This window comes from Lampetra planeri, chromosome 7, assembly GCF_965212315.1.
Source record: "Lampetra planeri chromosome 7, kcLamPlan1.2.h2, whole genome shotgun sequence".
Taxonomy (NCBI): domain Eukaryota; kingdom Metazoa; phylum Chordata; class Hyperoartia; order Petromyzontiformes; family Petromyzontidae; genus Lampetra; species Lampetra planeri.
The window spans coordinates 3,057,451-3,082,464 of NC_136113.1; the positions used below are offsets into that span (position 1 = coordinate 3,057,451).

The 25,014-nt window shown below is 49.0% G+C and overlaps 1 protein-coding gene across 1 annotated transcript in view; it reads left to right on the plus strand.

The window, feature by feature from the left end:
• Positions 1–25,014, plus strand: part of SYNE1 (spectrin repeat containing nuclear envelope protein 1) — a 152,118-nt gene that overhangs the window by 11,649 nt on the left and 115,455 nt on the right. The window contains exons 2-15 of the mRNA XM_078595960.1: positions 12,508–12,569; positions 13,915–14,010; positions 14,310–14,393; positions 16,026–16,118; positions 17,095–17,267; positions 18,758–18,957; positions 19,439–19,548; positions 20,335–20,439; positions 20,653–20,790; positions 21,139–21,306; positions 21,426–21,535; positions 22,632–22,800; positions 23,091–23,187; positions 24,084–24,286. Of these exons, the coding sequence (XP_078452086.1) occupies positions 12,508–12,569; positions 13,915–14,010; positions 14,310–14,393; positions 16,026–16,118; positions 17,095–17,267; positions 18,758–18,957; positions 19,439–19,548; positions 20,335–20,439; positions 20,653–20,790; positions 21,139–21,306; positions 21,426–21,535; positions 22,632–22,800; positions 23,091–23,187; positions 24,084–24,286 (1,808 nt within the window). The remainder of the gene's footprint in view (positions 1–12,507; positions 12,570–13,914; positions 14,011–14,309; positions 14,394–16,025; positions 16,119–17,094; positions 17,268–18,757; positions 18,958–19,438; positions 19,549–20,334; positions 20,440–20,652; positions 20,791–21,138; positions 21,307–21,425; positions 21,536–22,631; positions 22,801–23,090; positions 23,188–24,083; positions 24,287–25,014) is intronic.

The window sequence follows — 25,014 nt, forward strand, 5'->3', positions numbered from 1 at the left end:
GCTCCATAAGTCGCTGAAACGTCGCTGGAGAGGAGTGAAGTCCCATGGGTAACCGGTTAAACTGGAACAGCCCCCCTGGAGTCCGAAATGCTGTCTTAGGTTTCGACTCTTCGTCGAGCGGCAACTGCCAAAACCCCGATAACAAATCAAGAGTCGAAAAATATCGCGCACCAGACAATGCATCGAGGGACTCATCCATCCTGGGGAGCGGATACGCGTCAGCCACAGAGATCTTATTCAGGCGACGGAAATCAACGCAGAATCGCAGGGACCCGTCCTGCTTCTTAACCAGCACAATAGGCGCTCCCCACGGGCTAGAGGAGGGCGAAATAATATCGGCTTCTAGCATATCGTTAACAGCCGACTGAACATGTTCCTTCTCCACGGGACTCAGTCGGAAGGGATTTAGCCTGACCGGCGCCGCATCGCCCGTTTCAATGTGATGGTGCAACAAATCCGTGCACCCAATGTCATACTTATGTTTACTGAATACATCAGAGAATTCAATGAGCAACTCGCGCAGCGCACCCAACTGCGCCGCCGACAAATCGTCCGAGGCGGCACATAACGAATGGACCCACTCAAGGTCTTCCCTTGGCTCAACGTTCCGCGCGGGGCTCGAGCCCACCTGCGCAACCAACCCATCATCCCCAGGGACCTGCGCCGCGTGAGCCAGCACGGTGCCCTGCGGAATGACAGCTGGTCGCGACCCCGCGTTCAAAACCATCACAAACGGATCCCTGTCAGCCCGCACCAAAGTGTGAGCCACCGATAAATCAAGACCCCCGACAGCCTTGTTAGAAGGACCCAAAAGCATACTCTGTCCCGAAGCCTCCCTCACCCATGGTTTCCGCAACCGGAGGGGAATCAACATCTGTGAACCCGGGGGCACTTGCACTGTCTGCGTCGCCACCGCTTGTATCGTAGCGCACGCCGTCCGAATGTCAGTAGGGCCCGTCAAAAATGAAATCCGGCGACCCGATGGCAGTTCAATGCATCGTTGATCGATAAGAATTTTAATGGGCATTTTAGCCAAAAAGTCAGTGCCCAAAAGACACGGAACTGCCAAAGAAGACGAAACGAAAACGGGTCCCGACAATTTGATATCTCCAATGCAAATGGACGCCCTAACCTGACCGATAATGCCCAACGATCCCCCATTAGCGGCGTAAAATGGCACATCCACTGGAAGCAGCGGACGACATTGGACCGGAAGAATATTATAAATGAGGTCCGATATAATAGTTGCCGATGCCCCCGTGTCCACTAACACCCTAATCTCAACCCCATCAATAGATCCCGTAACAACGGACGAACCCGCCGAAGCAGCCACAATTCTATGCCCCAATTCCGCCCATTCAATGTCTCCCTGGTCCCGGCCGAACCCCCCTCGCCGAACCGAATCCCCGAACCTTAACCGGCCCTCCTCCGCCGCAACGCGGCGTCCCATGTGTGCCGAATAAACAGGCCGAGCGTGTGAGGCAGAGGTGGGATAAAGTCATTGTTATGCAAGTCCAAGTCGAGTCGCAAGTCATCAAATTCATGACTCGAGTCTGACTCGAGTCCAAGTCACATGACTCGAGTCCACATCTCATAGGTGGGACAAAGTCATGGTTATGCAAGTCCAAGTCGAGTCGCAAGTCATCAAATTCATGACTCGAGTCTGACTCGAGTCCAAGTCACATGACTCGAGTCCACACCTCTGGTGTGAGGTGCCGCGACTTGCCGGGGATTGTAGAGATGACTTGGGCTCTCGGTCGTCGTCCAGCCGAGCTCCCATGGCGCGCTGCCGCGGAGCGCGGCACCCGGACGCCACGTGGCCCCGGAGGCCGCAGTTATAGCACGTGACGAGGGTCGGAGTAGATCTTGGTTGCTCCGACTTTCGGCCCGATCGCAGAGGCGACCGGGCCCCCGGCCTCCAGTCCCCTGGTCGTCCCGTGGCGAACGCCTCCTCTCGTGGGCTGACGACTTGGGGTTCGGCGACCACCAAACCCGGGGCTGCGACGACAGCAGCGTTGCAACCAACGCCTTGCTTCCGTTGTAGGGCCTCGTGCGCTTGAATACTCGTGGCGACTCTCAAAGAAGAAATATCAATCTCGTCAGCTGTGTTGATAGGGACCCCCAGGTCCTGCGCCAACTTGAGCAGCTGCTCCAAAACCATCGCGTCTTGGCCCTCCTCGTCCATCCGAGGGAACGCAGCATCAGCAAGAGCCAGCAACGCCGTGCGATAGGCCAGCGCGGTCTCCGTGGCCGCTTTCCGTCTTGCGTAGAACTGATGGCGGCACGTAGAGGGAGGCCCGTAGACCCTGGCCAACAAACCCAGCGCATCCTTCAGCGTGGAGCGGTCCGACTTCCGTGCAGCCCTGAAGGCCGTGAGCGCATCGTCGTCCAGCATGGCGGGCAATGCCCGCAGCGCCGTAGCATCGGACCACGCTGACATCTCTTGATGCGCCAAAAACCTTCGCTGAAATTGGCCCCAGTCTCCGCCTTCCGCCTTGAAGGCTGACAACGTGGGCAGGCGCTGCTGAAAAATGAAGTCATCCGCCTCGTGGTTCCTCTCCGCCTGTCCGTCGGTGTCTAAGATGGCGGCTCCAGCAGCAGACGTAAGATGGCGGACCCCCTCGCGCGCTGATGACGTCGATGCGCGCGCTTGGGAACCCACCACCACGTGGCGCTCGCCGTTCCCGCCAAAAGTAGGCCCAGGCGCAATGGCGGGAATCCCCCATTCGTTTTGGCGGGAATCTGCGGGGCGACCTTGTAAAATGTCCCCCACCGTCCCCGCTCCTCCCGACGAGCTGATCTCCGCCAAGATGGACGCGGCGGCGAGCAGCAGCTCCGCCAGTCGGGAGTGCGCCTCACGAAGCCCGGCGTCTGTCCCCGGTCGCTCGGCCGGCGCCGTCGACGGACCCTGCAGCGTGGGCAAGTCCTCTTCCTCACCCCCCGCCACCAGCGGCCCCGAGTCGTCCAGGTCTTCCTCGCGGTCAATCCCGTGGGTCCTACGGGTCTTCCTCGTCTCCATACTTGGAAGCCCGTTTCACTTCTGACGCCAGATGAAGTATTGGAAAATGACGGCAGGAAACTCCTTGACGGGAACACACTTCTTTTATTAAATCTTGACTTGTAACAATACAACGCGTGGCCTCTCTTCTTCACAATGCGCTTCTCTTGACTCTGGATTCTGTGCTGCTGGCTCTCTGTGCCTCGTGTAGACTCCGCGCCTCGGCTACACTCCTCTCTCGCCTCGTGTAGACTCTGCGCCTCTGCTACACTCTCCACTCGCCTCGTGTAGACTTTGCATCTCTCTCTCTGGCTACACCGTATGCATACTCGGCTCGTGTAGACCTTCCTCTCTCTCTGGCTACACCGTATGCATACTCGGCTCGTGTAGACCGTTCTCTCTCGCTGGCTACACACTATACATCACTCAGCTCGTGTAGACCGTTCTCTCTCGCTGGCTACACACTATACATTACTCAGCTCGTGTAGACCGTTCTCTCTCGCTGGCTACACACTATACATTACTCAGCTCGTGTAGACCGTTCTCTCTCGCTGGCTACACACTATACATTACTCAGCTCGTGTAGACCGTTCTCTCTCGCTGGCTACACACTTATACCTTACTCTCCTCTACTCTCCATTACTCTCCATTACTCTCCTCTCCGGGCTCTATCTCTGCACCTTCGTCTTCATTCTTAGATGGTTCCACTTCTGCCCCTGCTCCTCTGTGCATCACCTTATATACCCCTTCTTCCCGGGAGACGGAGCGGATGCGGACCTCAACGTCGGCACCGCTCCTCAGTTACCCAATCCCCACGCGCTATCCCTACGATCCGGTTCCGCTCAGCGCGTGTTTCCACTCCCCGACCAATCACACCGCGCTGCTACCCGATCACTCCCTCTGGGCGCGTCACCGGCACACAGCCAATCAGCAGCACTACCCCCACCCGCGCACTGACGCCTGCTCCTCCCCGTCAGCGCGCGTCACCACACACACACCCGTACATACGCGCTGGCACACGACATATACACCCAGCGCGTATCACCACTACACAGGCATCATGTTCAGGGTCGAACCCCCGACGCTGACGCCTGTAGATTTGGAGTTTGGTTTGCCGAGTTGCACATCAAAGCAAATGCAACCACGGGTTAAAACACTGTAAATCCATCGGCCTAATTGAGGGGTGCTTTGAAAGCATGCACGGTTTATTCCACTGGCTGGATATTTCCCTCTGTGGTATGTGCGTAATTGTGTATGGTATATATGGTTCAGCGTGAGCGTCTTGTGTAGTTCAGCTACATTGCTGCATTCATTTATTTATATTTCTGCCACCCTTCTACGCGAGCGTGGATCATGGATGTTTGTGACTTGTAAACGCTCTGCCAGGGATGTGTCACTTTTAATTTGTCACGTATGGCTGCAAACCATCAACTCCTTGTTCCAGCGTTAGGCTTTTTTTAATTTCAGAACCATGATTCTGGAGTAAGACCGTGACAGAATGAACCAGAGCGTGTATATGTCCAAAATACAAACAACAGTGTCGTTTGTGTGAATGTTGCATTGAAGTAAGCGACGCTAGCATAGCCCGAAATGAGAAGACCATTCAGTAAATTTGGAACACGGGGATCGTGCCCCTGGTGTGTGACCGAGAGCCATCCCTCACCGTGTCCACCACGGCTGCTCCACAGCACACCTGTACCACAGCACACCTGTACCACAGCACACCTGTACCACAGCACACCTGTACCACAGCACACCTGTACCACAGCACACCTGTACCACAGCACACCTGTACCACAGCACACCTGTACCACACCATCCCAGCTTCACGGTGGCATGAGGTTACGTGTGCAAGAGTTACCCTCGCGTTCTACTCTGTGGCCCAGTTACACGTTTCATCACGTCGTAGGCACTGGGTGGAAACCGATTGTCTTAATAGTTACTTTAATTTATAAAGCATCTAGATACTAAGAGCGTCTCATGTAGCTGGATTTACAAGGTGATTATATTAACATAAACAGTATAATTCTAGATTTGAAGCTTTCGTGACTGCAAGGATTCATACTCTTAGGTTTCTTCGGTAAAGTCACGTAGGTAAAAAATAAAATTAAAATTAATAAAAGTAATAATAGAAATAAAATTATTATTATTAATTATTATTATTATTATCTATTATTACTTTTATTAATTGTATTTTTTACCTACGTGACTTTACCGAAGAAACATGAGAGTATTAACAGTATACACAGACCGGGCACGTCGCACTGGGCGAAGACCCAGGGGCCGGCCCAGGACACGTTGGCGGGACTATGGGGCCGTCCATAAATGACGTCACGCACCTAGGGGGGGGGGTCAGACATTTGTGACGGTGTGTGACGAGGGGGAGGGGGTTTGAGAAATGTGACGTCACGTAAAAATGCGCAACTTTAAATAAATACAGACAACACGTTCTACTTAATTAAATATACTTTTTAATAAATGTTTTCTCCTACAACATCAGAGTGCAGCGCCACATTAAATACGCACTACAACGACAATAGTTTAAAGCGATTTGAAGCATGTTTTATTTGGGGGGGGGCAGAGCTTTGTGACGTCCTATTTGAGGGGGGGTCTGACTTTTTGTGACGCCATGTGACGAGGAGGCGGGGTTGAAAAATCGTCAAAAATCGCGTGACGTCATTTATGGAGTTAGAGTCTGTCGCCACCCTACTCAACACGCTGCGGCCGCGACCCTCACCAGGACAAGCTGATTAGGAAAACGAAGAAACGGAAGTATACACAGACAACACAAAATCATTTATGCAAAAAAATAAAAAAACGACAGCTAAAGAAAAAAAAGCTCAGCTTATTGAACATCAGTGCGATTGAGTGTGAACGAGCTGTCCCGGACACCTCGGCTCCCACGCCAACGATGAATCGCACTGCAGTTTGTTTGTAGCAAAAAGAGGAACAGGGGAAGCGGAGTGAGAAATTGGTGTAAAGTGGGAGGGTGGAGAGGTGGGAAAATCGAGGAAAGGGGCCTTTGGAGAGTAACCACTATTCGATAGAGGGGAGACCAAATGTGTGGACCTCGACGGAAGGGAATCAGCGCAGGAGACAACCAAGGGGAGATTATCACATGCATTGACAGCAGCAAAGAATAAAGAGGGAGCTGACACAGTTTAGTTTTGGATTTCACCAAGTATCACTTAAAATCAAGAGAGAGATAACTTGAGATGGCACCATCTGCATTTGACAGCCACGGCAAAGGCAGTGTTGTCTTCTAATGCTCGGACATATAGATGTGTACTCGTATATGTGCATGTGTACATATCCATGTATGTATAGGTGTACGCTTTGTCAGTCCATTGCTGGACAAGGACCTCCCTATGCCGTCCAAATTATCGGGGTTATTTGACCATACTTCACCGTACCAGTCATTGCGGTGTTGGTGAAGGCGGGAAGCATCGACATAGGGCATAACAAGCAGAGTACAATAATGGGGTTTGCTGCACTGCCTTCTGCTGTCCACTATGAGCTCTGCAGGACGTGGCCGCACATGAGATGGGACGTACACAGTGACAATCAGGCTCACAGTCCCTTCCTCTCAGCCGCGTGTGAGCAGGGCAAGTTGCGTCACTGTCACTCACTCTGCTCTATACTTGTACTCTCGAGTGCACATTCTCCACATCGCCAGAGTAATGAGACGATCAATACCACGTGGAGGGAAAGCTTCACCTATCAGCAGGATAAATCAGCGTGCAGCCACGTACAGCAGAGATTGATCATTTGCCGGACATTGGAGGATTTGAAGTGGATGAAACACAGATTTAGAGCAATGGAGAGCCCCATCTGCTTTTCAGCGTCTCCCACGTCAGGTGCTGCCACTGGATTAACAGTGAATTCCAAGGCCGGCATGAAGGATATGTTTAACCACTAGGATCAAATGTGTCTGATTGACTCGTGTGTGCCTATATAAGTCAGAATCAGCAGTTTGACTAAACTTGCATCGAGTTTTTTTTTCAACCCGTAATTGATTATTCGATGGCTTAGGGAGGTCTTCATTCAGTAATTGTTCAATCATGGTGGTGACATGTTAACTGCCTCGCCTTGTATACAGGAGTTCGTGGGTTCGATCTCGACCCTATGCCTGTATATTTGGAGTTTGCACGTTCTCCCCGTAGTCGCGTGGATTTTTCTCTGGGTCCTCTGGTTTTTTCCTCCACATTTAGAAATATGCATTTAGAGTATTTGGCTGATATAAATTTTGACATGATAAGCCACTTCGTTGAGCTATCATTTGTGGCCAGGTCGCTTCTGAAAAATAGCTAAATAGCTCAGTGGGTCTTACCTGGTAAAATAAAAAAAAAATAGTTTAGAATAGTTTTTAGAATGACAACGTGCTGTCTATAATCAGTTCAAGCATGCTTGTCGTGATGCTGTCGGCAACATTGAATGGATACTCATAGCTTGACTGTTTTATAAATTATTAATCTTTCTGAAAGAATACCTTTGTAAATGAATAACATGAGTAAAATTACCATTCCATATTTGAATTTGTGGAGGATCTGAAGGCAACCACATCACAAGACCGCATAAAACAGCCGGACGCTTGCTGATCTCTGCATGAACCACCAACCCGACGGCTGAGTCGTTTCATCAGAGAAGTGCATCGCCACAGGGCCCAGCTTTCCCCCGCTAGCGTGGAGCTGTCGGTGTGAGATAGTATGTTTGACCTCAAAGAATTTGTAACCCAGCTTTCAGAATACTTTGTATTTTTTTAACCTTCCAGGCTAAAATCATGGTTCATGGTTTGGGTTCTGATCCTGACCCGCCGGGGACATAATTAGTTCGGCTAAAGAGGGAGGTTAACATAAACCACCATCGGTGGTGGGGTTCGAATAATAATAATACTTTAATTTTATAAAGCATCATTCATCCTAATAGCATCCCTTAACGATGTACAATAGGGGCGCTGCGGTGACGAGGTGTTAACTACCTCGCCTGGTATGCAGGAGGTCGTGGGTTCGATCCTGACCATGAGGCCTGTATATTTGGAGTTTGCATGTTCTCCCCATGGTCGTGTTTATTTTTCTTTAGGTCCTCTGGTTTTTCCCTCCACATTGAGAAACATGCGTTTAGAGTATTTGATATGAATTTCCACGTAAGCCACTTCATTGGGCTATCATTTGAGGCCAGGTCACTTAAGAAAAAGAGCTATATAGCTCAGTAGGCCTTACCTGGTAAAATAAATAAAAAAGTCGTTTCAGTCGTTTTAATATAAGGACCAAATCCCATATATACAGCCACTACCAAGAAAATTAAAACACGACTCGCGAGCAAAACAAAAATAAGAAATTACACCAAAACAAATAACAAAAGAAGGCTATCACATCATGTAAAGAGAAGAGTATTCTGACCCCGGGTTCACAATTATAAGTGGGAGGGAGGGGGGGTCCATAGACTATCTCACACTGGGGTGCTGGTGATATGAGTAGGTGGTTCGTTCACCGCAAGTGTCCGCGCTCTGAATGTAAAGGTCACACTCACACACACTGTCCGCAGGGTAATGTTTTAGTGCCCCCACCTGTTGTCTGTGCTGCTTCGTCGGCGTCAGGAGGGTTACGAGGTAGGGGCTCTCATGCCTCTGGCGTTGGGGGATTTTTGCAGCCTGCAGTGGACATTGACAGTGAGGTCACGGGGGTTGGGGGTGATTTGTCCTTGCTGGTGGTCAAAAAACACATTGAGTCATTTTAGGCATGGTGAGGGCTGCTGGTGTGTCCATCATGGCTGTGATCTGTCTTCCTAACCTTTCTGTCTATATAGTAATTATAATTATACATTATCTGACTCCTGTATCTGATTGCATTAGTTTAATGATGTGCTTATTTGGTATAGTTATGACTGGACGGCTTATTATTTATTGCAATGAAAGACCGTCATTTTTACGGAGTGCGCTGAGATTTCTTCAATTTGGATCATGAGCCAGACCCACGTGCTCAACCCACATGGCATTAGCCCCTCTTCTAAAAATAAGATCCGATCAGGCTGGGTGCCAACACGTTATGCTCACCTTTACCCTACAGCACCACATTCAAACACCTCTTCCTTGGAGCACTGCGATCAGTCCGAAGCCATTATTGGTCGTGTCATTTATTCGTCCATAGGAATTCTGTGCGAGGACATTTTTTAACCTCATTATAGGGCGACCCGGCCTCAGGCATCTGGGAAACTAATTTCACGTCTCATTCCTTAGAGACCAGACTTACCTGCTGCACTGAGCAATTCATTCTATGTACGAATAAATTAGAAGAGATACACTTTTTCCTCCGTTCTCGGATAGCCTCTGGAACATTCTCATCTATGAATCTGCGATTAAAATTCCACATTTCTATGGCAGGGACCAGTCTTTAAATAGAACAATTTGTGTTATACCTTTCAAAATGTGGTAGCTATTTTACCCACCCAGCAGGGATGGTGGTGGTGTGAATCGTGTCTTGGCCAGGATTTGAACCTGCAGCCTTCATTGTATGCGTTCAGCACTCTTGACCACAGTCCATATCAGTGGCACACACAGAAATCACGATGTGAATCACAGAGCACGGTCACAGCTACTGATGGTACGTAAGGATGCGCATTTCTTCGAAGTGACAGGCCCTTTGCAAGGGGCCACTGGACATTCGTAGCATCCAAGCACCATTTGATCTCTGCTGCTTGTGAGCGCTGGGCACAGGAGGCTGCCGGATTATGTGCAGGAACGAAGCGACTGTTGTTCGAGTTGGTCTGGCAGATGTGGAGTTCAGTCCGACCACACGGGTCCATGCGAAGGCTTAAGAGGCCTCTGTGTTTCTGCTTTCTGCCGGGCTCCATTCGTCAGAGCCACGGAGGCTTTTATCGCTGCCTTAATTAAATGCAGATCCGAGGCATTAAGCGGTGTGTCCTGTGACTTTAAAGAGCTCAACTAACTGTGTTTCCATTCATATCCATTTATGGCCACAGGACCCTTGCCAGTGGCATCTTCGTGATAAATAAACGAGGTTTTTGTTGCACGCTGAGGCTAATACGAGCAACACAGAACTTGTGAGAAAACGTCTTGATGAAATTTCCACTTTTCTCCCGACATCTGGCTTAGTTTTGGATTGCATTGTTCCCCCCCCCTCCCCCTGGCTTCACAGAAAGGCCTTTGACAAGTGTAATGTTCTGTTTAGATCGTGTAAAAAAAATGAACGCTTCCTCGCCAAAACAAAACGCTTTAGGAGTTGAAAGTCGTTGCATGGTGATGTGTAGCGGCTTCACTGCCGACATAAAAAAAATCCCCTTCGTCACGATACAGCCCAAAAGCATCACAAGAAGCACAGCGCGGCCGTGTTTATATAAAAGGGGTTTTGGGAGATTTTGCACAGGGCAGCGGCAGTGAGTGGCACATAGACAGCTCCGTGTTGGACACGAGCTCTTAATGCGGTGGGCTGCCACAATGCGCATTGTCCCACCGCCACTCGGCCAGCCTCCACGTAGCCCCAGCGCTGCTCACGTGGCTGGCCTCCGGCGGAGAGGTGGACGGAGCTGCTGGGGCTATGTTTAGAAACAAAACTTGCTCTCGGAGTTGCGGGCATATTTCCCGCCAGTGCCAATTTCAACTTTTCCATGATTGGCTGGTTTAACGCAGAGTGCTTTTTTTTTGCTTTAGGGATATAGGAGGTAGCCTGAATTACTCGGAGGGGGAGGGCTGGGGAGTGGAGTGGAGTGGAGAGAGAGTGGTGGGAGTGTGCACTGCCCGAACGGTCACCAGCTGCAGGCGCACGACGCATGGCGCTCCGGCTCCGGGATACGAGAGCAGTTTTCCCTCCGCCGTCCGTACGAGATGCCGCTTAGGTGATGTCATTTCCTGTTGTTGAAGTCTTAAGTAAAACGAAGAGAACAATCTCGGCTGAAACTTTCCTCTGAAAAGGAGCTGACGGTGTGCTCAATGAGTTGGGTTCCACACGTGAGAAAAATCTGCGACCGTTGAGGAGGCGACAACATGAAAGCACGCCTCCTGATTTTTGGACTCACGCCTTGAGCTGCCATGGCTGAGAAGCAGGATTTTGAGATCCCCAAAGTGACATCCATCAACCTGGTGACTGGATTCTTTCAGTTCCTGCGCGGTAAGTACCAGACTCGGTGCCACTGACCTTGTCCGTGGCACCGCTGGAGGGACACGTGACTTGTTTATTTTGGAGCCAGCCTTCATGGCGTGCCGGTGACCCACAGCTCCAAGAGGCACTGCCAATGGCTTTAGTGCTTACTGTCATGTATTTATAGCATGAACTTCATGACAACGTATGTAATGTGCACGAGCTTACAACTTTCCACTGTGTCCTTCACCGGTTCCTAACTTTGCCTGTGCAGGTTTTATCTAACCAGAGGAAATTGAGCTGTGTCAAAGGCTTAATTGATTCCAACCATCTGCTCAGCACGCATGCTCGTAGGGAACAGTACACACCACTGATTCACACATTTTCTCTCAGTTGTCTCGCCATATACCTGCCACAAATATGCCCGTGTACTTATGGCTTTTCTCTGTTGTACGTCGTGGAATTTATGCCGTGGTTATAGATGCCTGCGTATGTAATTATTTTCAGTCTTGCACACTGTGGAATGTTTTGGTGTTACATGTTTTTTCCATCACCAAATGGCCAGAACGCACGGTGCTGGCGATTTCACTCAATCTTGCCGATGCTCTCGCCAAAAATCAGACGAAAATAAAACATTTGTCAAAAAAACATTCCGGCCATAGATGTTTCCTGGAATCCTGGATTAACCCTTTTTAAAAAAGGAGGAGATGCCCAGGTGGCTCCGAGTTCGGAGCGTTGAGCTGACACCGCAGAGATGCTGGGTTTGAATCCAGACACCCGCCTGTGATTAAACTGGGTTCTCAAGTGTAGTGAGTTGGATGGATTTAGACTGGTCACCAATCACTGCACACACACACACACAAAAAGCCCCAACACATTGCATTTGTTTCTTTGCTTGGTTAAATCCCAGCTTTGATTGTTACTGAAAAATATATTGGTTTGTTTAACACGTATTGGTTTGACTGTCACGTGACGGACATTACTCTCAATGGCCGAGCGAGTGAGAAAGTGCTGCCGCCCAACGTGTGGACCAGAGTTCAGAGGTAGTTCCTTGGAATCTGCTTCCGTGGGCCATTCTCTGACATGAAGGGTTGCATCGCTGTGGGTGGCTTGTTTGTTTCAGGACATGATGCTGAATGCACAATCAGGATATATTTTGTTTATAAAAAAAACAGAAAAAGTTGACCAAGGCTGGCCAAAACTGCCACGCATGCACAAGATTGCTGCCCAATACGAGTATCCGCATGCTAAAATGTGTTTGCATTGAAATACTGATGAAATTAGATTTCGTGACCTTTATGATGCGGTGCTTAAAGTTAACTTACTCACAGGCATCAGTGAAAATGTGTGCACATGCTGCATTTCTTCTTCAGAACACTGCATCTTAACAGGGGAATTTGTGTTTATTTTCTTCAGATGAACAAGAAGCGGTACAGAAGAGGACATTCACAAAATGGATCAACTCTCATCTGGCTCTGGTGAGGTGTGCACCGCTGTTGGCTATAAATTCCACTCTGTCTAGCGGAGATTTTCTCCTTGCCAGGAGTTGTGATTTTGCGTCGCTGAATTGGTACATTCAGTTAAGTTGAGAAACTGCCGATCTTGTGAACTTTACATGGTAATTTACTTGTACAGTATTCCCTTTCTATAAATCGATGCAACAGATAATCGCCAGGCTTTGCGGTAGTTTCATTTCAATCGCTTGAAAAGTAAGTCATTCGAAATCTCAGCTTCATCCGTGGAGAACGTAGCTTGAACGCGGTCGGCGGGCTATGTCGTGTGGAATGCAGCTGCAATGAGCGAGTGAATGAGTAAACGAATGGGGAGCATGCGGCGGTGGTGGTGGGAGCCGTCTGGGCTGTGGTTCGGTTGGCCAGTGCACCCATCCACTGCTCTTGTTTTGGCAGTCGCTTGGAGACCATGTCAAACACAACGCGGAGTCTTGCAGCACCAGGCCCAAGCCAAGCCCAACACTTTTGTTTTACCGCAGTGGGGGGTAGGGAGCGTTTGTCGAGCAGTTTTTTAGCGGCAAAGTACGGTGTGAAAAGCAAAAGTAGCTTTGCTTACTTGGGTTGTCGATAACACAAAAAAATGTGTACAAATATACTATGAAGGTAGCATTGTGGATTTTGCTCCGTTGATATAGGCTGCAATTTGTAACGTGCGTCTGAAACGTTCTTTAGCTCCATTGATCCCTGGGTCTCGAGAGCCGTCGGCGCACTTTGTATTTACTGAATTGGAAAGATATGGTTGGCCGGATACTTCTTGACTTGTGTTTAAGCATTTGAAATAGATATTAATACATGACATTTAAGGAATTTGTCCCTACAAAAAACACAAACATTGCCATTTTCTAAGTTATGCATTTAAATAAGATGCAAACGAAGTATGTGGTGTGTATGGTACTGTCAACTTAACACCATTGGCTTAAGCCCCACACTGAAAGGGCCAATGCACAACATTTAAATCGTTTGTGATAGGCTTTTTAAAGTGCTACACCATTGACAAAAAGAGCATTGTGTACATTTTGGAAAGCATGTTCAGTGTGTGCGTCTACGTGCATTAATTGTGACGTAGAGGTTAGCGTACCACGCTATGAACCCAGACGCCCAAGTTTGATACCCACTCATTATCACTATTGGTGACAAATTTCTGATCTGGTCCTGGGTCTTCGCTTAATAGACTCAGCCTTAAATAAGTACCTGGAGTGTAAACATGAGCACTCGGGGACAAAAGCAGCCGGACACTGTGTGCTTGTTAACAACACTTGCCCCGACAATTTTCTAAAGGCTATTCGGGGGATCTTTGTCTTTGTTTGTTCAGCACAAGCCCCCGCTGGTGGTCGATGACCTCTTCAAGGATCTCAGGGATGGCGTGAGGCTCATCGCTCTGCTGGAGGTGCTGACTGGAGAGCGCCTGGTAAAACATCTCACTCTTCTCTCTCCTCTCTCACGTGGCTTCATTCCTGAGCTGCTCAACAAATAAACGAATAGCCGCACATTGAAGGCTGCTCTTCTCACGGAGCCCGTTGTTCTCGTGATTTTGTGACAAAAGTGAATAAATAATCATTTGTTGCTCAAACGTGCGTGTATAATGTCCCTACCGAGCACATGGCAACACATTAAATGGCAGCGATTGTATTTTTCCTCCGCGTACGCCTGATTATTTTACGTGGCCTAAAGCCAGGATTTGCTTTGTCTCGGCCGTTGCCTTTGCAGCCTTACGAGCAGGGACGGCAGCTAAAACGCATCCACGCCCTGAGCAACATCGGCACCGCCCTGAAGTTCATGGAGGCGCGGCGGGTGAGTCTCATCCAACCATCGGGGGTCTCGCGGGGCCCCCCACCCCCCCCACCATCACAGTGGGGATTGTTCGCAAGGCTCCTGGCGTCGCGTGAAAGCAGTGGCCTCTTGTGTTGTTGGTGCAATGCTATTAATCTGGAGCGCACCAAAGACCAAATCCAACAGTAGGAGAAAGTTAAATCGTCCAACTTTAAAATATGCTCTCATGTAGAACCCGCTTCATGTGCATTAATTGGAAAATGTACAAGTCGACATATAATATACAGGACATTTACGCGATTGTCCGTTGCGCCGCCACACGTATCCCACGTGCTTTGTTTAAAGTGAACTAGGTTAACGCGAATGTGTAGCTCTGGACAGCAGTATAGTATCCCAGACATGTGGGACGTTGCCCTTTGCGATAATTGCAGTTCTAAAGTGTTGTTGTCGTGTTCCCCGTTCGCCGCTCCCCGCTGCAGACACGGCACGGCGACTCTCCGGTACAGTACTCGGAGGTCACCGTTGTGTGTCGTTGCGTTGTCCCCGAGATAGACGCCATTGTGTTTTTGGGGGATTCGCGTGCGCCGCATCGTTCCACGCTGTGTCCGTGCCACATCCAGGCGTTTTCCCATCGCAGTGGCTGGGTCAAATGCAGTGCCAAAGTCAGCAGCCGCACTGTTGCCCATTGTCAGTAGAAAATCAGGTGGAGCAGATTGTCGGTGTCCATAACCTAACTGCAAAGCTCCAACATACAGAAGCAGTTTGTGAGGCCGTGGTTAGAGTACTGCGTGGTGGAGTGAGGCATCGCAATGTGTGCAGGTAAATTTGTAAAGTTTACATTTTGCCGACAACAAAAGTGTCCTGAATGCACCCGATCTCGATAAATATCAGAGGCTAAGCAGGATTTGAATCTGGTTAGCATTGGGATGGGAAGCTGCCTAGGATGAATCTAGTTTTGGCTGTGAGGTAGCCAAAAGATGTCAATATAGCGATGTATTCCTGAAACTATTTGCGTGTAACCTTTGACTGTTACCCCCTGTGTTTGGGTTTTATCCAAATACTCGAAATCATTCCCGCATGCCAAACACCAAATCATGGATTTTTTGCCAAACATCCCAATGTAGGAAGCTACTAAAATAAACACGAGACACTCGGGGAGAGTAAACAAGGACAAAACTGTGAATATGACTCGTAGTGCAGTGACATTTGAAGATAAGATCGCAAGGTGGAGATATCAGCAGTGTTTTTCATTTGCCACCGACAGTTACCATGCTGCACAATTACGTTGTCTGTCACCATTCGAGAGCTCCACATTCTGCGGTGTGCCTCGTTCGATAGCATGGGAGTGCAGCTGCTAACTTTACTCTTTGACAGCACGTCATGGGCAAGGAAATCCTCCGATTGTCTTTTTTTGTGGAATCATCATTTCACCCTGACGCCGTATTTTTCCACTGAGCACCATTGTGTTTTTCTCTCATAAATGTGCTTAAGAATGAGGTTATGAGTGGCAAAAAAAAATCATCATGCTCATCAGGAGGCTTGCTTTTCAAAAAGAGCTACCAACATTCACTTTTGGTTGTGCTTTGAGAAATCAGTTTATTTAGAACTGTAATAAAATACACCATAACATATGAAATTTTGTTTTTCCTTCAGATCAAACTTGTGAACATAAATGCCCCATACATTGCCGATGGAAAGCCGTCCATCGTGCTGGGTTTGATATGGACCATCATCCTCTACTTCCAGGTTCGTTCACGAGCACCACTGCAAGTCGCTCAGTGATGGTTTGAGTGGTTTCCCAGCAATGTTCTTCACAGAAAACCACTTCTCTTGCTTGGATTTTTCAACAAATTTCTTTCAAAGCGCCAAACTGCCAAGTTCATGCGCAAACAACCACCGTGTCTCAAATGTGTAGACCATGTGCTTCGTTATACAATCGAATGTATATATAATGCTTGTTACTCTCTTGCCGTTCTCTTTGTGTGAGATAACCCGCAATGTAATCTGTGGCAGACCCATTTTACACTCAACTCTTGCTTGTGCTGTTGCTGAAACAAGGGGAGCGGACCGTTTGGTAGTGCATTTGTAACTTTTTGCAGAGGCTCGTGGTTCGAATCCAGCTGCCGCCCTGGTTATTGCTCCGGGTGTATCAACCATAAAATACGCACCGTCTGCTTCACAAGTGGACATTAAACATTACAGGACATCATTCGGCAGAGTATGCCATTGTGTGCTGGTATTTTGGTCCATATTTTCCGAAATATCAAATTCACCTGCAAATTACTCAATTGGGAATTTACGTAACAATTAGCGCCCCCTACTGCAGAAACTTGGCAGGAACTTCCTGAAAAAGAGTCATGAGCCTCAGTGAGCTTTTCCTGGATAAAACAATCATGGTATTAATACATTTCGATGGCCGCACATTAACACAAACTTGTCACTGCAAGGCTCTTGTGGTTGAATTAAATATTCCCCACTTGTACCCGATTAGTGTAGCAAGGATGCTTGCAGTGATGGATAACAAACGTTTACGCGCCGTTTCGAAGTGGTAGAACCTCACGTGGTAGCAGGCCGTATAAAATTAAATCGCAGGTCATATGAAATGAAGTCGCAGGCCATAGCTTCTCCACGCCCTGCTGAAGCAGCTGGACAATATCGTCGTCGGAAGCGCGTATGATGCCCGCTTGCTGTTCCCCCAATGTGCGGACGCGTGTGTGAGCAGATCGAAGAGGCGACAAACAACCTGCTGCCCATCTCGCCGTGGAGCAGCGAAACGTCGCTGAGCAGCATGGAGGGGTCCTCCACCGGCAGCCCGCAGCGCAAGCGCCGCCAAACTCCCATGCGTAGCACCGCCAAGAAAGCGCTGCTCAAGTGGGTGCAGCTGGTCGTTCCCAGGTGAGAGAGCAAAGGCCCTGCGGACTGTGGGCTTTGGTGAGCCGTGGAGACCATATTGGAACGGATGTTTTGGAATTGGGCCATCTGTCGAGATGGGAGATGGTGGAGAGGAAGTTTGCGAGCCTCTGGAGAGATGTGCTGAAGGCGAGAGAGATTAAGTATGTAAGAATCAGAGATGCATGTCTTTATGTTTGTATGTATGTATATTGAACTTCTTTCGCACCGTACATAGCCAACCGTGCTTATCAGAGGTGCGGGGGAAAGACAACAAACTAAACACAAGGAAGGACAACAAACGAATATAACTGAGCCGCGTCGGCGATTGAATACAAACCCGGACACAGGTGTTGTTAATCCTGTGAAGAAAGACATTGAAATTACTGAATGTTCATGTGAATCAAAATAATGTACTGATTGTCTAAGTATAGCTCGTTTGTCATTCCACTGCTGGATGAGGGCCTCCCCACGCCGGTATGGGTCGTGGGGGTCATTTTGCCATAGTTCACCACGGTGGTAACTGCGGGTTGGTGAAGGCGGTGAGCGTAGACGTGGAAGCAGAGACGTGGAGTACTGAAATGGTATTGTATTTTTTAAACATTAATATTTTACGAGAATAATTTTCGGTTTTTTTTTTGCCATGTTTGATTTTACAAACGGCTCAATGAAATGCAATACAACCGTTAATATCCTTATATAATTTACTAGCAAAAAATGTATTTCACCCGAACAACAGCTGCATGTTTTTAAAAATAGACTCGATTGAAACGTGTTAGTTATAAAAAATTCTATTCGATTGCGGAGGCTGTTACTGGCCCTATTACAGTCAAGAGCCCGGCTGTTGCAACGACTGTGCTGCCATGGGGGCACTCGAGAAGACGCGTTGGGCATCAATCACGTGACTTGTAAAACAGCCGCCACTGCAACCGTGGGCTCGGCGGGAGGCAGAGCGCCGGGAGACGTGAAGGCAGCCGCCTCGGCATGCAAGAGGAGTGAGGGACAGTGCGCGTGGGCGTGCGTGCACCACTGCAATGCTCCTCCTGGGAGTCTGGGAGACACTCGGAGACTGCGAGCGTAGGGAGACGCTGAGAGTGTTGCAGGAGAGAGCGCGGCGCGAGTGCCAGTGCAGATGGCAGGGGCAGCGCTTGCCTGCCGTGGCTGCCCATCTCCCGCGCGCTGTCCTGCCGCACTGCCGCTTATAGACAGTGCACGCGTGAAAAACCCCATCCATACATTCGGTAGCGTGGGCTGCTTGATGGGTGCGTGGGGAATGGAAGTGGGAGATTGTGTTGCGGGGCATTTGGCGCAGAGGCTTAAGCGCGCGACTCGTCCCTGGCAGCAGACGCTCATGGAGCGAGTGCGAGTCTTGTTTTGAGTTTGCTGCGTGACTGACGATGGGCTGTCATCCTCACCTGGCTCCCCCTTCCCCTGTCACCGGCCCGTCACCTCTACTCTGCGTCGCTGCCCTTCGTTGGCTCCTTTCGTCTGGAAAGTCGAGTGGGGGGCACCGAGATTCGCGACTTCGGTGCCAGCTGGCGCACGGGCATCGCCTTCCACATGATGATTCGCGCCATTCAGCCAGAGCTGGTGAACCTCGAGAAAGTCACGCAGAGGTCCAACCACGACAATCTCGAGGAGGCCTTCATCGTTGCTGAGGAAAAGCTTGGGATTCCTCGCCTGCTGGATCCCATAGGTGATGTCCTGGTTGCGGCACCGCCGCCACCTATATATTAATACTGTAATACACTATACATAGTTAACTTAATAATTAATTTAGTCATGCCTAGGTTTATGAATTGCCACCTTTACCAAATATATACTCCCACTGTTAGTACGGTTGGCTACGCACAGTGCGAAAGAAATTCAACATACTCACATACATCTTGAGATGCAGTCACATTTAAACACCGCCATATAAATGTAAGTATTGATGAAGAGATCTGTGTTGACGTGAACGTAGCTGGTGCTCTTCTCTGTTGACGGATTTGAGCCATTGGTGGAAATTATACAGAAACCAGTCTTTCCATGGAAAAGACAAATCATTGCTAAATAACAAAACGACAAACATCTGGCATCATTCGGCACCTTCTACTGGTTCCTTGGGCAGTCGCTGCCATTTGTGTGCGAGTGATGCACGCGCGCAACCTCCCCGTCCGTCTGCCCCGCCGCGGTAGACGTGGACGTGGACAAGCCGGACGAGAAGATCATCATGACGTACGTGGCACAGTTCCTCAAGCACTACCCCAACGCGGCCGAGTCTGAGGGGAACTTCCTCGGCGATGAGGTACAGCACAGAGCCCCACCCCCCACGTCCCCCACGTCCCCCATGTCCCCCATGTCCCCCGACCTCCGTTGTCCCCGAGTGAAGTGTGTTCATCTCACCATCCTCCATTGCCTATCGAGTGTCCCGCAGCTCACTGTCAAACCTTTCTCTTTTTTTTTGCGTGTTGTCTACAACGTGCTCGCTCTTCGTGTTGCATTCGAGATGCTGTTCCTCCGAGTTGTCGTCGTGATGGGTAATACGGCAACATTGTGTACCACTCTTGTCAGGTGTGCCTGTCAACCATCCCTACCTTTGCTCTGTCTGTTCCTAAGCTGCAGGTAAGGCCTGGGTTGTCCGCTCGCTGCTGCTGTGGTGCAGACTGCTGCTGCTAACAAGCTGCCATCTGCTGTGTTACACTTATTCCAGCCCTCCTAATGACGTTTCTTGTGCAGTGTGGAGTTTGTAACTTTTTTGTTCGAGTTTGCATATGACACTAACTATGTTGTGACACTGATTGCATGGCACCGGTTTAATTTCTAATTTGATTGCTGGCACAGAGGCACGTGATCGTTTTCACACTTTAATTGCCGTTTGAAGTGCAATGATAAGAGCACATTCAAGGCACCGTGCCCATAGAGAGTGTTGTCAAGTTGGCTCTGACCTAATTCCCAGCATTAGCATTCATTCTCGTTACGTCTAACTCACCATAGATACACTTGGAAGGGATACTGACCCCACAATATTTCAACAGCGGCAGTTTCCCACAACGCAGTGATTTATCGTTGCTGCTGCTGTTACTTGATGCAGAGAGAAGACAGGATAAAGTTCATGGAGCTGCAGGCATGGCTAAACCAAGCCATCAAGGATGTGAGCTTGCAAGCAACCCCTGAGGCCCTCAAGGAACATTACCAGGTGGGAGCTGGCTTTGCTTGGGTTTCGGTGGATTTGAGTAACTTTGTGTGAGTTTTACTTGGTTGAGTTTGTCTTTCGCTGGGATTTACTGGATTAACCTGGGTTGAGTTGGGTTTGGGTTTACAGATGTAACCCTTAGTGCTGAATAGGATGAAGTGGATTTTTGTCACCGTTGTGCTCTTACCATGACTTTGCTGATTGTTATTATGGCAGGCTTTCCGGCGAATCAAAGTTCCATACGAGGACAGGAAGAGTACAGTGGTGTTGATGTTGCAGCCCCTGAAGGGGAACGGGAAACTCTCAGTGGAGCAGTCGACCGCGAAGAAAGATTGGGACCTCCTCTCGGCAAAGGCGAGTGGTGAAATCTTCCTCTCTTGTCCACTACTTTCTCTCGTGCACTCGATCAGCACATGAGCAGAAGAAAGGGTTAAGTCTTGTCTTGGAATGCTTTGTGTCTGTGTGGCCGGTCTCCTGATTTTTGTATGGAGACACAGATGACTATCATTGCTTTTTGGCTTGTTGGATAGGATGTGGAAATTCATTCCTTTCTGTTTATTATTGGTTAAAGCAGTTTTCATGATATCCGTCGCCTCAATTATTAACTCCAGATCGCTTCACTGGTGTGGGGAGAATTGGGAATTAGATTGGCGTGCTTCCTCACCATGACCCTTCATTCCCTCTTACCGGTGCCGTTTGCAGCTGTGGGAGTGGCAGGGCCTGCTGGACGGAGCGCTGCCGCCGCCCCTGGCTGAAGTCGGCGTGTGGCTGCACCGCGTCGAGACGGCGCTGGGCCAGGGGGCGTTGCCCGGGCGCGACGGGGCCGAGGAGGCGGTGGGGCTCGTGCGCCGGCAGCTGGAGATCCACCGCGTGAGTTGCGCCGCGGCGCCACGCAAACCGTGCTCGCATGGTCCCTGGGTAAACTTGCGGTGGTTATTTGTGCTCGTGGCGGCGGGAGGAGAGACGCTCGTCGCTTGTGCTGGGTGCAGGAGATTTCCCTCGATCTGGAGCGACACCGGCACTTGGTGGAGAAGCTGCGGAGGACCGGGGCGCAGGGGCTGGACGTGTCAACTGAGCAGCTCGACGACCTGACCGCACGGTGCTTCCTCCCAACACACCCTTTATTGACTTGGGAATAATAACAACAACAACAATGTCCTTTATTTACCCAGGAAAGCCTCATTGAGGCTCAAAACTCTTTCAGTGTTTGGCATGTTGGAGCAAACTGGAGTACGTGAAGAATAACCGCGCACATGAGGGAGTAACACTCACACAAGGACACAGATGCTTTCAAGAAACCATTGTACTGCGATTTATGTACTGTTACCTCCTGACCACCTCATATTAAACATTCTGACGTAAACACACACCAAGTGTCTCTATCGGAAAAATTGGTACGACTCCACTTTGGCCAGCTCCTTTGGCACGTAAGAGCTGCTCACTGCGTAGTGACCAGTGTTACAGCCAGGGCCATAGCGAGGAAGAACTGCCACGATGATAACGGAGATGATGACGTGTCACGCCATTAAATCTGTTTATGGGCCCTGTAGGATGTTCTAGGGGCCTGGCGGAGTCGCGTAGGTGGAAGCGAGAAGGAGCGGAAGGCGATTGTATTCACGCTGATTGGAGCGGAGTAGGTGTGGCACGGTGATTTGAACCTGGCACAGTTTCCGTTTCCTGAAGGTCTCCCTGCGTGGAGACAGGCCCGTGCTGGGTATTGCATGACTATGGCCACGAAACGTGCTCTTTTCGCCGTGGTGCTCCTTCTACATGGAATAGCACTCCATGTCGCGTCTCCAATGTTTAAGCAAATCTATTACTTCCCAGCCACAATTTTAATTGGTGATTTAATTAATTGCTTGGTCATTATAAATGTAAGTTATTTTTTAACAGTATCCTATATCTCAGTTAAATTCAGAAAATTTTGTTATTTTTTAATCAATACTTTTTTTTTCTCCAAATAATGGATTTTTTAATGATTGATTTAAGATTGCTTTTATTGTTTTGTTTCTTAACATGTATACTATATTGTTGGCAGCAGAGGGCAGTCCAGAAAAAAAACGTTCTTACACATTTTTTACACATCTGTGCTCCCCGTCTTCACCAACCCGCATTGGCCAGCGTGGGGAGGTCCTCATCCAGCAGTGTATTTACAAAAGGGCTGTACATGTACGTGTGTCACGTGTGACATGCAGGCTCTCTCAGCTGTCGGAGACATTGTCTCGGCAGCTACCACGACTCGAGTACCTGCATTGCCGTCACAACATCCTGGAGTTGTCAGGTCTAGCAGAGGCTCGGCTCAAGGCCTGGACCATCAAGTATGGCCGCAGGGAGGCCGTAGAGATGTTGCTGCACAACTACATTGTGAGCGACACGCATGCGCACTTCATTACCATGCCGCTGGTTTCAGATCACCTCGGCCACTAATGCATGCCTCACCCTGGTAAATGGTCATCAGAGAGCCATACTAAATACATTTTCAATCCCAGGCTGCGATACAAATAAATACCTGTAGTTATCTATATTATAAATAACGATTTCATATGTAATACGTTGTTTTAATAGTTTTTTTTTTTATAAAAAAACAGAAATAATTCACTCGTTGTTTTTGTGAGTTGAATTCAGTGTGCGATCTATTGTATTGATCTCGGCAGGATTTCATCGAAGGAAAAGCATTTTTTGAGCAGTATGAAGCGGCGCATCAGAACCTCACAAAGTGCACCGAAGTTTACTTGAAAACAAACGTTGCACGTAAGTTTGACACCCGGGTTGCTCTTGTCATTGAGCAGCACCACACATCGCTGGCTTTGTATTGTCCGATCAGATAGAGCTGCTGGCATGCCTCCCCTCTTAAGGAATCTCTGTTTTCAATCCTGAAAAACTGAAAACCGTGGCGGAAGTTCGTAAGTGGTAGTCCATGCACAAATCTGTGGAACCTGTTTTAACCGCTGAAGACGATCGGTGGCAATCATACTGATTAAAACATTTGAGGACACAGTCACTGTGCACTTGTGTTCGTTGTAATAGCACCAACCTGATCACTGACTATTGTGTTTGAATTAGTGTGTGGTGACTGATAAACCGACGATGGATAAACTCACAAGAGGCAATGAGAGTGACCCACAAATGACAATCAGCAACGGTAGAAGCGGAGTGGGTGGAGGGCACTCTCCTATGTGCCCGGTGATCGTAGTCCGATTCCCAGCCATGGCCATTGCCAGCTGCGAGTGGTATCTGAACCAGTCCTGGGTCTCCCCTTCACCAATGCACATTGACCAGAATGGTGAAGTGTGGTCAGGCAACCCTCACGACCGGCACGGCGTGGGGAGCTATTCGACGGGGGAACTGCAACGCACGCTTTCAGGTGCGCTTTTGCGGCCGTCTGGAATGCTCTTCCTTCAGAGATTGGGAAGCCACTGGAGCTATGCAATTTTAAATTTAGATTGAAAACTCATTTTTTTCAAACTGCTTTTTGTGTTTAGTTTGTTGTCCTTCCCTCGCACCTCCAATTAGCACGGTTGGCTACGTACAGTGCGAAAAAAGTTCAACCTACATACATGCAAACGGCCATGAGTTTAAAGAGTTGACGAGCGGCTGATGTGCAGACTCTCAGCTGACGGTGCCATGGTTGCCGGTGTGCTCTGCAGAGGAGGAGCGCGATGGCGCGCGGCGGTTCCTTGCCGAGGTGTCGCAGCAGGGGCGCGGGCTGACGGTGGAGCTGCGTGGAGCGCGCAGCATGCTGGAGGAGGTGCTGCTGCGCTGGGGCATCTACTCCGGCACCGTGGAGAGCCTGCAGGCCTGGCTGGAGAACGGGGAATGCATGACGCACCAGTCGGATGCGGCGCAGAGGGTATGTCGTTGGAGTGGCTGGGAGGGCTTTGTCTCCGGCATGAGCGAAAGATTCTGCATGTGCATGTCGTTTTATCAGTGGGCCAACAGTGTCATCAGGGCTACTTTGTACAGACCCACAAATATATGATTTTTAAAGAAGCGTCTGAATGAACGTTCATTCAGACGCTGTCTTTCCGACAGACGCTGTCTTTCTGACAGACCTGTTCTTCACCTGAGGACGGCTGCTTGCGTTGTGGCCGAAACGTCGTGAGAATTGTATTTTATTATGTTTAATTTATTTTATTTTATTATTTCCCTTCTACGTGACTTTATCGAAAGAACCAAGAAGAACAACAGTGATATTAGCTTCATTTTCTTCCGTATGGTTACAATTGTGTTTTAATCATGTCAGCCACTCCACGGCAATCCCCGGTGGTAGCTGTTGGAGTCTGCTTGTTCCTCCAGCATACACATGTATTGGGCAGTCATCAGTGATTTGCCTGATGGTTTGCACCTCATGAAAGAGATGCAGATGTCACTTAAGAACTCTTCCAGAGCAGTGCAATACTGCGTGTTAAAGAACGGCACGTGAAAGGAGATATCACAGAACACATAATAATACATATATTTTGAGATACTTTTAAGTGACCTGTTCTGTCTGCACACAAGAAAAATGTTCATCACATTGCGGTTAAACCAACATTTCTAAATTATCGGACCTGACTTGTAACGAAATTGAGTGAAAAA